Genomic DNA, 15,502 nt, shown 5'->3' on the forward strand with positions numbered 1-15,502 from the left:
GCTTGTATAGGTAAAAGCATGCCGAAGTTATTACCACATAAAGTGACACATGTCAGATTTGAAAAAATCGGCTGCGTCCACAAGGCCAAAACAGACACAGTCCTGAAGAGATTAACCCCTTCTCGACCACCCCACGTAGATTAACGGGTTGCAAAGCTGGTCGTTGTGCCTGCAGCCCGTTAATCCAGGTGTGCTCCTAACAGAGCACACAGACGCTCCCCGCAGCCCGGCATCTCCCAGTACAGGCTGCTACTAGCAGCCTTAGTATTGGGGGAAAACATTGGGTCGGATCACAGCGGTGATCCGAACCGATTAACCCCTTAATTGCGGCAGTCAATAGTGACTGCCGCATTTAAGTTGTTATAGCAACATCGGCACCCCGCTACGCGATTGCGGGGGCCGATTGTTGCGGGGGGGCGATTGGTATGGCAACCGGAAGCCTAACAAAGGCTTCCTATCTGCCATTACGTTAGCCGATTAGGCCCCGCCCGGAGGCGGAGCCTGATCGGCTTGCTGTCAGTGAACAACTGACAGTTCTAATACATTGCACTACATGGGTAGTGCAATGTATTAGAACATCAAACAAACAGTTGGATCTTCAAGTTCCCTAGTGGGACTAAAGAAAAGTGTAAAAAAAAAGTGTAAAAAAAGTAAAAATAAAAGTTTTAAAAATACAATAAAAGTTTCAAATAATAACACAAAACACAATCGCCCTTTTTCCTTTATCAAGTCATATATTATTGAAAAAAATAAAAAAGCCATACATATTTGGTATCGCTGCGACCGTAACGACCTAAACGATAAAAATCTAATGTTATTTATTCCGCACAGTGAACGCCGTAAAAAAAAATAAAAAAAAATACTGACATAATTGCTATTTTTTGGTCACTTTGTCTTCCAAAAATTGAAATAAAAAGTGATCAAAAAGTCGCATGTACCCAAAAATGGTACCTATAAAAACTATAACTCGTCTCGCTAAAACAAGCCCTCATACAGCTCTGTCAACGAAAAAATTAAAGCCGTTATGGCTCTCACAACATGGCGACAGAAAAAATCCATTCTCTTTACGCGTGGGGAACGCTGTATAAAAAGAATTAAAAAAATAATGTCAGAATTGCTGTTTTTTGGTCACATTACCTCCCAAAAAAAAAAGGATAACGTGATCAAAAAGTCACATGTACCCCAAAATGGTACCAATAAAAACTACAGCTCGTCCCGCAAAAAAAACAGCCCTCATACCACTACGTCTATGAAAAAATAAAATTAGTTAAGGCTCCAATAAGCCAGGAAATAAAAATATGCAGATGTGCCGGCCCGAGGGGAACGTTTCTTCTGTTTCAAGTGGCGAATTATCAAGGCCCCTAAAATTAGAGAACCAGGAAGGGGAGGGCCCAAACATATCTGCTGGAAGCGACGGTGCCCGTATTATACCAGGAAAACACTTCTCAGCAAAATTCCTCAAACTGCAAAGGTGCGGAGTGTGGACCAAAAGGGGGATAAGAAAGGACACAGTATATCAGTGCGACACCGGCCTGTGCAGAAAGGATTGTGTCACAGCGTAACACACATCTATGGATTATTTTATTGTTTTTGTTTACCCCACTATACCACCTGACTATGCCCCTTATATACTCCGCCCGGCTTACATGTACCCGCACATTATAAATGGAAACACCAGTAAGACTCAATACAAAACTACTACAAGCAAAATCCACGCTCCAAAAGCCAAATGGCGCCACCTCCCTTCTGAACCCTACAGTGTGCCCAAACAGCAGTTTACTTCCACATATATGGCATCGCCATACCCGGGAGAACCCTTTTAACAATTTTTGGGGTGTGTGTCTCCAGTGGCACAAGCTGGGCGCTACATATTGGCATATCTATAGAAAAAATCCCATTTTCACTCTGCAACATCGAGTGCACACCAATTTCTGCCAATCACCTGTGGTGTTAATATGCTCACTACACCCTTAAGTGAATACCTTGAGGGGTGTAGTTTCCAAAATGGGGTCACTTCTGGGGGGATCCACTGTTTTGGTCCCACAGGGACTTTGCAAATGCGACATAGCGCCCAGAAACCAATCCAGCAAAATCTGTACTCCAAAAGCCAAATGGCGCTCCTTCCCTTCTGAGCCCTACTCTGTGCCCAAACAGCCGTTTATGACCACATATGTGGTATTGCCGTACACAGGAGAAGTTGCTTTACAAGTGTTGTGGTGCTTTTTTTCATTTATTTGTTGAGAAAAATGAAACATTTTCAGCTAAAACTACGTGCTCACTATGCTCAAAATGCTCACTACACACCTAGATGGATTCTTCAAGGGGTGTAGTTTCCTAAAACTACGTCTTATTGAAGAAAAAGGATTTCTTTTAATTTTCACTGCCCAATTCTAATAAAATCTATGAAACACCTGTGGGGTCAAAATGCTCGCTACACCCCTAGATGAATTCCTCAAGGGGTGTAGTTTTGTGAATGGAATCACTTTTGGGGAGAAAATGAAAAATTTTGAGCTAAAGCTACGTCTTATTGGAAAAAAAAGATTTTTTTTTTCTTCACTACCCAATTCTAATAAAATCTATGAAACCCCTATGGGTTCAAAATGCTCACTACACACCTAGATGGATTCTTCAAGGGGTGTAGTTTCCTAAAACTACGTCTTATTGAAGAAAAATGATTTTTTTTAATTTTCACTGCCCAATTCTAATAAAATCTATGAAACACCTGTGGGGTCAAAATGCTCACTACACCCCTAGATGAATTCCTCAAGGGGTGTAGTTTTGTGAATGGAATCACTTTTGGGGAGTTTCCACTGTACTGACACCTTAGGAGCTTTGCAAAAGTGACATGGTGTCAAGAAACCAATCCAGCAAAATCTGTGCTCCAAAAGCCAAAAGCTCCTTCTCTTCTGATCCTTGCCGCGTGCACAAACAGCAGTTTATGACCACAAATGGGGTATGTCCGTACTCCAGAGAAGTTGCTTTACAACTGTTGTTTTTTTTTTATTCCTTTATTTGTTGAGAAAATGAAAAATTTTGAGCTAAAGCTACGTCTTATTGGAAAAAAATGATTTTTTTTTTCTTCACTACCCAATTCTAATAAAATCTATGAAACCCCTATGGGTTCAAAATGCTCACTACACACCTAGATGGATTCTTCAAGGGGTGTAGTTTCCTAAATGGAGTCACTTTTTTTGTGTTTTCACTGTTTTGGTCCCTTAGGGGCTTTGCAAATGCGACGTGGTCTCCGCAAACCATTCCTGCTAAATTTGAGCTGCAAAAGCCAAATGGCGCTCTTTCCCTTCTAAGCCCTGCCGTGTGTCCAAACAACCGTTTATTACCACATGTGGGGTATTGTTTTACTTGGGAGAAATTTCTTTACAAATGTAGTGGTGCATTTTCTCCTTTTAGTCCTTGTGCAAATTAGAAAAAATTAGCTAAAAATACATTTTCTTTGAAAGAATGTAGATTTTCATTTTCACGGCCTACTTCCAATAATTTCTCCCAAAATTTCTGTATTACAAAAAAAATAGATGAAAAATTAATTTCTGCAAAAAAAAAAAGAAATTTGAAAATTTCACATCTACTTTGCCTTAATTCCTGTGAAACATCTAAAGGGTTAAGAAACTTTCTAAATGCTGTTTTGAATACTTTGAGGGGTGAAGTTTTTAAAATGGGGTGACTTATCGAGGGTTTCTAATATATAAGGCCCTAAAATCCACTTCACAACTGAACTGGTCCCTGTAAAAATAGCCTTTTGAAATTTTTTTGAAAATGTGACAAATTGCTGCTAAAGTTCTGCTAAAGTTCTGCTAAAGTTCTATGCCTTGTGATGTCATAGAAAAATAAAAGGATGTTCAAAAAACAATGCCAATCTAAAGTAGACATATGGGTGATGTTAATTAGCAACAATTTTGTGTGGTATTACCATCTGTCTTACAAGCAGATACATATAAATTTAGAAAAATGCTAATTTTTGCAATTTTTGGCAAAATTTTGGTGTTTTTCACAATTAAATACTTAATGTATCGAGCAAAGTCCAATGTGTCACGAGAAAACAATCTCAGAATCGCTTGGATAGGTAAAAGCATTCCGAAGTTATTACCAATAAAGTGAAACATGTCAGATTTGAAAAAATTGGCTGCGTCCTGAAGGCCAAAACAGGCTGTGTCCTGAAGGGGTTAATGACCAAGCAACGTTTTTTCCATCGTCGCATTCAAAAAGCTATAACTCTTTTATTTTTCCGTCGACATTCCGTCATTTTTTTTAGCGGGACAAGTTGTATTTTTTAATAGCACCATTTTGGGGTACATATTTATTGATTAACCTTTTTATTGACTTTTTTGGTGGGTAGTGTGAAAAAAATAAAATAAAAAAATTACATTTCGCCATACTTTTTTGTGTCTTAAATTTACGCCATTTACGCCATGGCATACATAACATAATAACTTTATTCAGCGGGTCGTTGCGATTGCAGCAATACAATATTTATATAGGTTTTTATGTTTTACTACTTTTACACAGTAAATACAAAAGATAAGCGTACTTAGGCATTTACATTATTTAAGAAGTAATCTCTGGCTAGTTTATAATGGCTACGTGCATAAAAGATAATAGGAAAGCTACACCACACACCCATAGTTTAGGATATTTATCAGAACACCTTTATTCTTCTAAATCCAATTTCTCAGGCGGAAAGATAACATTGATCATCGCCCTCAATTTACAGACCGTTGGAGGTCTTTTATCCATCCAAAAAACAGGGATTCTCTCAGAAAAATTCTGTTGTCGTGAGACCAGAACTCTTCCCGCAGGAGTCCAATTAACCAAATTTCTGATTGCAATGGGAAAGGAACAGATAAGATTGCAGATAGAGTATCGTTAACCTCTTGCCAAAATGATGAGAAATACATGGGCATTTCCATAACATATGCCAGAAGGGAAATCATGACAATGATGGCAATCGGTTGAAAGGTACCTACCTATCCCTATTTAGCCAAACAGTAGAATGGTAACTTTAATGGATTATATATAACTGTATAAATTTGTTGTTTTTCGGTTGGGATACATATAGATGAGAGGTCAATACAGCTGACCAGTCTTCACTAGAAAGAATACTAATGCTCTCGTTTCAATTAAGCTCCTATTACATGGCCCGATATGGGCCATGAAAACGAGCGCCGATCAACAAGACAGCTCGTTAATCGGCACTTGTTTGCTCTTTTCAGAACGAGCAATGATTGGTTATTGTTACTCCGATCGTTCATCCCAATACATTTTCATTTCTCTAATTCTCAGTCATCTCTGAGCTAGTGGGCGGAGCCTAATGGCTATCGTGTACAAGAAGCAGCATCATGGAAGAGATTATACAGCGGTAATAAGCAGTGTAGCTGAAAATCCGGCACTGGGAAAAAACATAACTTGCCAGGAAGCTGCTGCAGCGTCTTTCTGTGTATTTTTCACTCTGCTCCTGCTCATTCCTCCCCTCTCCATAGACTTGTATTGGCAGCGTGTCAGTGTCTGTTTCTCTCTGCTCCCCCCTCTCCATAGTCCTGTATAGGCAGCGTATCTGTCTCTTTTCCACTCTCCACAAACTTTTATTGGCAGGCAGTTAAGAGATACACCCTACCTTCAGCAGCATGTCAATTCTGCTTTGTAACTAGAGATGGATTTTGCTTAACAGCGGGTGAAAAACAGATTACAGGAAGGGAGACACCTAGTGGCAGTAACTTCCCACTGAATTTGAATGGATAAAACAATTTTTTTTAACATAATTATAAAGTTGATCTATATCAGGAATAATATTAGATTAGCATAAGTTTAAGTCTAAAGGGGTTGTCCCACAAAACACATGTGACCCCTATGCGCATGCACACAATAGGGCATAGGGGATATATGTGTTTTGTGGGACAACCCCTTTAAGACAATCTTAAAAGTATCCAATAAGTCATATTCATTTTAATTCTCTTATTAACTGTACATTTAAAGAAAAAAAAAATTATAAAAATGTTGCAATTTGCTAGAAGTTTGTCTGGACAAATAGCTGGGTAATATTGGTAAAGCAACAGCCACTACATCACCAAAAGGCTTTTGTTTCTGTTCACATCTGTGTCAGGGCTTTCCATGGTCATGCTCCGTCACAGGAGCAGAACGACAAAAAACCGGAGCCGCCAGATCCGTCGTATGAGGAAAACCCAACGATGCCCGACAGAATTTATTGACTTTAATGAGTTTCACCGGGTTTCCGTCACAGTGTTCCTTTTGCTGGACAATATAGCGCAACGGAGGTTACTAACTGAGCCTCCGACGCAGATGTGAACAGAGCCATAAAATTTTCCAATCTTTTTCTTTAGAATGATCACAATGATTAGCTGATCACATGGTGTCCTACATCTGTAGTCTTTGGAGCAATTCGGTAAGAAGTGGAAATGAAGCATTACACAGTTCCCATTGAAATCAATAACTCTCCGAATACTGACGGGACTTTCTGAGTGATAAATACCCTCTGCAGCTGATCCCTGTCCTGGCTAAAAAAAACAGTTGTTGACAAGGCCCAACCCCCTTCAATTAACTATGAATCCCCTCCCCCCCCAAAAAAAACAACTATATTTCAATTGGGTTTTCCTAATTCCTTAAATTTTTTACTAGTAAATCAGTAAAGAAAATTGTGAACGCACATACAACTTGGGTTGGTCAGAGATATATTTCAGCAGCTTCTCATGTATGCTGGTTGCAATTCTCAGTATCTCCTCTTATTCTCTATACAGTGAAGGAAATAAGTATTTGATCCCTTCCTGATTTTGTAAGTTTGCCCACTGTCAAAGACATGAACAGTCTAGAATTTTTAGGCTAGGTTAGTTTTACCAGTGAGAGATAGATTATATAAAAAAAAAAAAAAGAAAATCACATAGTCAAAATTATATATATTTATTTGCATTGTGCACAGAGAAATAAGTATTTGATCCCCTACCAACCATTAAGAGTTCAGCTTCCTCCAGACCAGTTACACGCTCCAAATCAACTTGGTGCCTGCATTAAAGACAGCTGTCTTAAATGGTCACCTGTATAAAAGAATCCTGTCCAAAGACTCAATTAATCAGTCTGACTCTAACCTCTACAACATGGGCAAGACCAAAGAGCTTTCTAAGGATGTCAGGGACAAGATCATAGACCTGCACAAGGCTGGAATGGTCTACAAAACCATAAGTAAGACGTTGGGTGAGAAGGAGACAACTGTTGGTGCAATAGTAAGAAAATGGAAGACATACAAAATGACTGTCAATCGACATCGATCTGGGGCTCCATGCAAAATCTCACCTCGTGGGGTATCCTTGATCCTGAGGAAGGTGAGAGCTCAGCCGAAAACTACACGGGCGGAACTTGTTAATGATCTCAAGGCAGCTGGGACCACAGTCATCAAGAAAACCATTGGTAACACATTACGCCGTAATGGATTAAAATCCTGCAGTGCCCGCAAGGTCCCCCTGCTCAAGAAGGCACATGTACAGGCCCGTCTGAAGTTTGCAAATGAACATCTGGATGATTCTAGGAGTGATTGGGAGAAGGTGCTGTGGTCAGATGAGACTAAAATTGAGCTCTTTGGCATTAACTCAACTCGCCGTGTTTGGAGGAAGAGAAATGCTGCCTATGACCCAAAGAACACCGTCCCCACTGTCAAGCATGGAGGTGGAAACATTTTGTTTTGGGGGTGTTTCTCTGCTAAGGGCACAGGACTACTTCACCACATCAATGGGAGAATGGATGGAGCCATGTACCGTCAAATCCTGTGTGACAACCTCCTTCCCTCCACCAGGACATTAAAAATGGCTCGTGGCTGGGTCTTCCAGCACGACAATGACCCGAAACATACAGCCAAGGCAACAAAGGAGTGTCTCAAAAACAAGCACATAAAGGTCATGGAGTGGCCTAGCCAGTCTCCAGACCTTAATCCCATCGAAAACTTATGGAGGGAGCTGAAGATCCGAGTTGCCAAGCGACAGCCTCTAAATCTTAATGATTTACAGATGATCTGCAAAGAGGAGTGGGCCAAAATTCCATCCAACATGTGTGCAAACCTCATCATCAACTACAAAAAACGTCTGACTCCTCTGCTTGCCAACATGGGTTTTGCCACCAAGTATTAAGTCTTGTTTGCCAAAGGGATCAAATACTTATTTCTCAGTGCACAATGCAAATAAATATATATAATTTTGACAATGTGATTTTCTGTTTTTCTTTTTATATAATCTATCTCTCACTGGTAAAATTAACCTAGCCTAAAAATTCTAGACTGTTCATGTCTTTGACAGTGGGCAAACTTACAAAATCAGCAAGGGATCAAATACTTATTTCCTTCACTGTATATCTGGACACTGCACATTATTACGTCTCTTGTCTTGTATGTTGGGTGTAATTTTCAGTATCTGATCTATTTCTGTAAATATGGATACTTCACAGCAGGTTTGCCAATCGCCTGTAAATTGATTAACTATTTTTTTTTTTAAAGTTTACACTGTGCATGCGCCAATACATGATAAACAGCGCCAAACAGTGTGCTCAGTCTTACGAGGAAGGGGCCTAAAATCAGAATTAAAACAATACCCACCTATTAAATTCCCAATGCCTCCAGCGCCAATTCTCTCGTCATTCTCCACCAATTTTTGGTTTACATGGCAGCAGAGATAGCAGTAAGGCTCTGTTCACATCATAAGCGACGGATCTGTTGCATGACAGAAACAAATGGCACCCGACAAACCCATTGACTTCAATGGGTTGCGCCTGGTTTGCTTCATTCTGCAGGACAAAGTAGAGCTTCATTTTGCTCTATTTTGTCCAGCAAAAATGATGGAATCTGCAACGTGGACCCCTAATGGAGGATCCGACGTAGAGGTGAACATAGTCTAAGTATGGCACTGCATTACTGCAGCAATATAAACAAAGCATTGGCACTTGAACGGCAGGGATGTAACATGTGAGAATTGTGTTTTTTTTCACATGCTGCCACCAGATATTTAATTATTATTTGGTTAGCTTCTGGACAACCTTTAATTTAGTTTTTTTTTTGTGATTCAAGGGCATAATGTTAATGGCATAATGTGGCACGATCTTAAAAAAGGGGCAAAATGTATGTTTGTAAAGATTTGGGGCCATCCGTGATTTTCAGTTCAATTGTCCAGAAAAACTTGAACAGAAAATTTGTAAACCTGACCTACACGTTAATGAGGAGTCATGGATGATGGCTGTTGGCTGAACCAATTTTTCACTTTAACCTTTGATGAAAGTGTTTGCTTATCATCTAAAATACAGGATTTGTATGAAAGATTTTTGCAAGACTTACCAAGTACCTTTCCTCTTCTTTCATGCCTGGGGTACGGATCATGTGATTCTGCTCTCCTCTCCAGTCTCCAAACCGGCGAAAAAAGTAATTGGAGAGAAATCTGTTGACTGGGTCTCTAATTATGTTGATATATACTGGCTGCTCTGCACCAAATCTGTGAAAAAATACTATATAAATTGAGTGCGAGGGCTTTTCACTACATTTTTTTTAGACAGATCTATATGTACAGGGTCAAGAAAAACAGACAACCCCTCTAAATATATAGTTTTTCCACTCTTCTATGTATACAAAATTACACCGGTGACCATCTATAGCAGGCTCTGCTTGACAGTAATTTGCTATTTCTACTGTTAAGGGCTTATTCAGACGAACATATAATACGTCCGTGCTACGTGCGTGATTTTCACGAGCGTCGCACGGACCTATTTTAGTCAAAGATTCACACAGCGTATGTCCGCTGCGTAAAACTCACGACATGTCCTATATTTGCCCGTTTTTCGCGCATCACGTGAAGTCAATGGGTGCGTGAAAACCGCGCACGGCACGCGGACGTGTGCCGCGCGTGATGCACATTACAGTAGTCAAAACTATGAATGAAAACAGAAAAGCACCACGTGCTTTTCTGTTTACAAACATAAAAACAGAGTGTCATAATAATGGTGACACTCAGCCACGCATCATATGCTGCTGACAAACGGAGCTTTTATGGACCTTTTGCGTGTCCAAAATGCTGAATTTTTTGCGCGTGCACAACACACATGCTCGTGTGAATCTCGGCCTAAGTCAGAGAATACCATAACCAGATTTCCCAAAATTTTTTCACAGGATATGTCATAAATGTCAGATAGATGCGGGTCCCACCTCTTCTCGCTGCCTCCCGGCCACTTCCTGGTTATGGGAGTTATGAAGTCAGCGTAGCTTACTGAGCTATGCTGTTTCCGCAAGTCCCATAGTAGTGAAAGGCAGTTACGGAAGCAGCGTAGCATATGAGCTATGCTGTTTCCGTAACTACCATTCAGTTCTATGGGATTCACAGAAACAGCGTAGCTCAGCGAGATATGCTGTTTTCATAACTCCCGACCAAGTAACCTTTTTCATGGTCAGAATTCAGCTGCAACACAGCGGCAGAATGGGGTTTAGGGGGTCCCGTTCTGGAGATAGGTGCGGGTCCCAGAGGTGGGACGCGCATCTATCTGACATTTATGACATATCCTGTGAATGTGTCATAAATGTCTCTCATTGGAAAACCACTTTAATGAATGAATCAGAAGACATTTTTTAGGAATCTACATGCTTTCTTTCCCAGGCTCTTAGCTGGAAGCATATCAACCGATTAATCATAAGGGTATGTTCACACGGCTTATTTACGGACGTAATTCGGGCGTTTTGCGCCTCGATAGCGTTGGCAAACATCTGCCCATTCATTAGAATGGGTCTTACGATGTTCTGTGCACACGGTCATTTTTTTTACGCCCCGCTGTCAAAAGGCGGGGCGTAAAAAAGACGCCCGCGTCAAAGAAGTGCCTGTTACTTCTTCAGATAAATGGAGCCGTTTTCCATGGACTCCATGGAAAACCAGCTCCATTTAACGTCCGTAATGGACGCAGTAAAAAGCGCTTCAACATGCCATTACGGCTGAAATTACGGAGCTGTTTTCTCCTGAAAACAGCCCCGTAATTTCAGCCGTTACGGATGCTGCCGTGTTAACATACCCTAAGGGTTTTTCAGCCTTACATTCTATAATTACTAAGGTTTCCTAGATCAGCACTGTCTGCGGGTCCGATCCACCTTCAATCTATGGCATCTAAGTAATGAACTTAAATGTGATAGATTACGGGTGGATCCTGCGTGTGAAAGACACATTGGACCCACTTTCAATGAACCTGTTAGTCCCGCGGACCTGTCGGGAACAGTATTTAGCGCTAGATACAGCTGATAGGTATAGAGAATACAGGGCAGCTGTATCTCGAAAAGTAAAACACATTTTTTATAAAAACTATTTAGAAAGTTGCACTAAACACACTGGCTAACCTATTTAATTAAAAAAAATTGCCTTTCAAAGGTTTACGTAGCGAAAATTGGGTTTAAAACAGAAGTAGCATTATAACTCAATAGCAGTTTTAAACAGTTAAGATATGTGTACAGTACATTTGTGTAGATTAAAGGGGTATTCTCTGGTAGAATATGCCATATATGTCTGATATATGCGGTTCCTGTGGATATGCCATAAATGTCTAAGATGGAAATACAACTATAAAGGAAAAAAAACACACCTAACTGCAGACGCCTCATGGCAATGGAAGAATACGTTTTTACGTGCTGAGCACAGTACACACATGCTACCAGAACACATAGGTGAAATAGGTTGTCCAAGAGTTCAAGAAATTATATTAACTGTAGTAATGTTACAAACACCAAAATATTACCTACCTGTTAAATCCCCTGCGGCTCCAGAGTCAATTCTCCAGTGGTTCTCAACAGACTTTGTTTATTTTCTTGGATAGATGTCGTGCCGTTATGGCACATGACTGCTGCAGCTAAACACAGCCCTCAGAATTCACGTGCTGTACATGCTAGCATCACTGATAAAGCCAGTGATTGGCTGCAGAAGTCAAGTTCCGTCACAGCCCGTCATCACCCGTAAAGTAAACATAAACCGGCGGGCAAGCCCGGCCTTAGGGGTCTGCGACATGTGCCATTGCACAGGGCGCATCACTCTAGCAGGTGGCAAGGGGCTCCCTTCCCCTGCTTGTTTCAGAAGCACCCGAGCCCGGCGACTCAGTAGCTGCCTTTCCGCCCAGGGGCTACTTCTCTCAGTGGCTACCTACAAGGGGGCTGTGTGACAGTACTTACAGGAGGGGTGTGGCACTACCTACAAGGGGGCTGTGTGGCACTACCTACAAGGGGCTGTATGGCACTACCTACAGGGGGCTGTGTGGCACTACCTACAAGGGGGCTGTGTGGCACTATCTACAAGGGGGCTATGTATCACTACCTACAGAGGGATGTGTGGAACTACCTACATGTTGGCTGTGTGTCACTACCTACAAGTGGGCAGTGTGGCACTACCTACAAGGGGGCCCTGTGACACTACCTACAAGGGGGCTGTGTGGGACTACCTACAAGGGGCTGTATGGCACTACCTACAAGGAGCTGTGTGGCAGTATCTACAGGTGGCATCTGTGAGTGGCAGGCTGATGGTCATTTTAGTGAGAGTGGCAGGCTGATGGTCATTTTACTGTGAGTGGGGGGCTGATGGTTATTGTACTGTGAGTGGGGGGCTGATGGTAATTTTACTGTGAGTGGCGGGCTGATGGTCATTTTAGTGAGAGTTGCGGGCTGATGGTCATTTTACTGTGAGTGGTGGGCTGATGGTCATTTTACTGTGAGTGGGGGCTGATGTACATTTTTCTGTGAGTGGGGGCTGATGGTCTTCAGGTGGTTTCTTCCTCTGATCTCCAATTTAAATTAATAGGAGGCAGAAAATACCTGCGGCGCTCGTTTGGAGTGCTTTTTTGCCTGCGTATTTTGCATTAGCTTCAATGGCTTAAAAAAATGCAAAAAAAACCATCAAATAACGCTGTCAATTCAAAATCTGCCTCAAAACTCCTGAAGGAAATTTGAGGCAGATTTTTTCACTGTCTACAAGGGGGGGGTGGGGCTTATAGCACTGTCTTCATGGGGGAGGTGTGGGGCTGTGTGGCACTGTCTACAAGGGGGTGGTGGATGGCTGTATAGAACTGTCTAAAAGGGGGAGGTGGGGGCTGTTTGACACTGTCTACAGGGAGGAGGTGGGGGATTATGGCACTGTCTACAAGGAGGATTATAGCACGGTCTATAGGGAGGCTGTATAGCACAATCTACAGGGGGGGGCACTATCTACAAGAGGGGGGGGGGCTGTGTGTTGCAGCCAGGGGAGTGAGGCATTATGCTGTGTGGAGGCTACTAAGCGGACATTATACAGTGTAGGGGCACTACAGGGGGCATAATACTGTGTGCTCACAATTAGAGGACAAAATACTATGTCCTTGAAGGGGTTATAATATATTATATTATTAAATACTGTGTGTGGGGCACTAAAGGGGAATTATACTGTGTGTGGGGCACTAAAGGTGCATTATACTGTGTGGGGGCATTATACTTTTTTATGGGGCATTTTTTCTATGATGGGTGGGGCGCCAAAAGATAATTTCGCACGCGGTGCCATCTACCCTAAGGCCGGCCCTGTCGGCGTGGACCAATGCAGCATTAGTGCTGGAGCAGCAGGGGATTTGACAGGTGAGAATTGTTTTCTTTTATTTTGTAATATTTACTGTGGCTAGTTTAATTTCTTGAACTCTCGGACAATCTCTTTAAAGGAACAGTGTCATCACAAATTATTTTTTTATATGTTAAAGATGTTAGTGCTTTATTAAAAACGTTTATATTCATTTGTGTGTTTGTGTTTAACTTTTTCTTATTTTTACACTTTTTCTTCCCTATGGGGGCTGCCATTTTTTGTTCCATTTCTGTGTGTGTCGATTAACGACACACACAGACATGGAATACGGCAGCCACAGTCCCATAGGGACTGCGAACGGGTCCCGTCCCATTGACTGCCGTGTACGGCGTCTGTGTGGGAACTGCGCATGCGCCGCTCCCACACAGTCCTATTCGAAATTGGCGCCGTCCGGCGCCATTTTCCTGTGGACCGGAAGTCGCGGCCAGACAGTAATATTACTACTTCCGGTCGCGGCTTCCGGACAAGTGCACATGGAACAGTGGCAGCAAAGGGAGCGGACGGGCCGGAGGGAGCCGCGGCGGCAGGAGCAGGTAAGAGATTTCAATGTATGTTAGTGTTTGTGTGTGTTTACTACTGTATGTAAACCTACTACACTGTGGGTTACCTCAAAAAATGGCGACACACAGTGTAGGAGGTTAAACCTTTCAAACCCCTCGTTTATCCCGGCACTAGCCAGGATAAAGGAGGGGGGGATGCTGAGAGCTCACTAGAGCGAGGGCTTTTAACCCAATGTTGCAATGCTGCAATTTTGGGAACTAGCTCCATCTAGTGACCAAAAATGGGTAGTATTATAAATTAGAAAAAATTTATAATATTTCCTGACTCGCGAAAAAAATAAAAAAAATTTGAACAATGTTTAATCACCCACACACTAAATGTTTAATTTTTAAAAAAAAAACATGTTTTTCTGGCGACACATTCCCTTTAAAGTGTAACTAAAGTCTTAAAAAACTTTTGACAAATCATAGTGACATCCAAAATTTTGATCGGTTGGGGACCCGAGCACGGAGACCCCATCAATCGCTATAACGAAGCGGCAGAAGCACTTGGGTGAGTGATGTGCTTCTTCGTTCCTGGTCGGCTTTTCTTGAAGTAGTGCACAGGCTTAATAAAAAGTCTATGAGTCTGTACACCGCTTGCTCGGCTTTTTGAGGAAAGCCGATCAGAAACAAAGAAGCACAGCGATCACCCAAGCGCACCTGCCGCTTTATTTTAGTGATCAGTTGAGGTCCCAGTGCTCGGAACCCGTTGATCAAAACTTCTTGCATTTTACTAAGACATGTCAAAATTTTTATGAAAGTTTATTTACCCTTTAACACCTTGCCAGCGCAGCCAGTTTTATTTTGTTGAATTTCGTTTTTTCCTCCCCGCATTTAGAGAGCCATAACACTTTTTTTATTTTTCTGTCGTTGCCGTATTTTGCAGGATGAGTTATAGCACTATTTACTGCAAAACGTTAAAATACTTTGTTAGGTTTCATTTTCACGGCATTCAACATGCAGTAGAAGTGACATGTTTTTTTATTCTGTGGGTCAATACGATTATGACAATATCAACGTTATATAGTTTAGGTTTTACTACTTTTACAAAATAAAAACTATTTGTTAAAAAAAGAAACATATTTGCCATACTTTGAGACCCATCATTTTTTTACATTTTCCATCGATAGAGCAGTGGGAGGAATTTTTTATTTTTTTTTGCGGGGAGAGCTGTAATTTTGATTGGTATCATTTTAAGCTATATATGTCTTTTTGATCACTTTTTATTCTTTTTGTAGGCGTGGTGGCCAAAAAACATAAATTCTGCCATTTTTAACTTTTTACAGCGTCCACCATACAGGATAAATAGCATTATATTTATATTTCTAGTTTGGCTTGTTGTAGACT

The 15,502-nt window shown here is 41.4% G+C and overlaps 1 protein-coding gene across 1 annotated transcript in view; it reads right to left on the reverse strand.

Moving 5' to 3' along the window:
• The window catches only part of UST (uronyl 2-sulfotransferase), a 379,706-nt gene that overhangs the window by 159,056 nt on the left and 205,148 nt on the right, over window positions 1–15,502 (reverse strand). The window contains exon 5 of the mRNA XM_075863730.1: window positions 9,335–9,488. Within this exon, the coding sequence (XP_075719845.1) occupies window positions 9,335–9,488 (154 nt within the window). The remainder of the gene's footprint in view (window positions 1–9,334; window positions 9,489–15,502) is intronic.

This window comes from Rhinoderma darwinii, chromosome 4, assembly GCF_050947455.1.
Source record: "Rhinoderma darwinii isolate aRhiDar2 chromosome 4, aRhiDar2.hap1, whole genome shotgun sequence".
Lineage (NCBI taxonomy): Eukaryota > Metazoa > Chordata > Amphibia > Anura > Rhinodermatidae > Rhinoderma > Rhinoderma darwinii.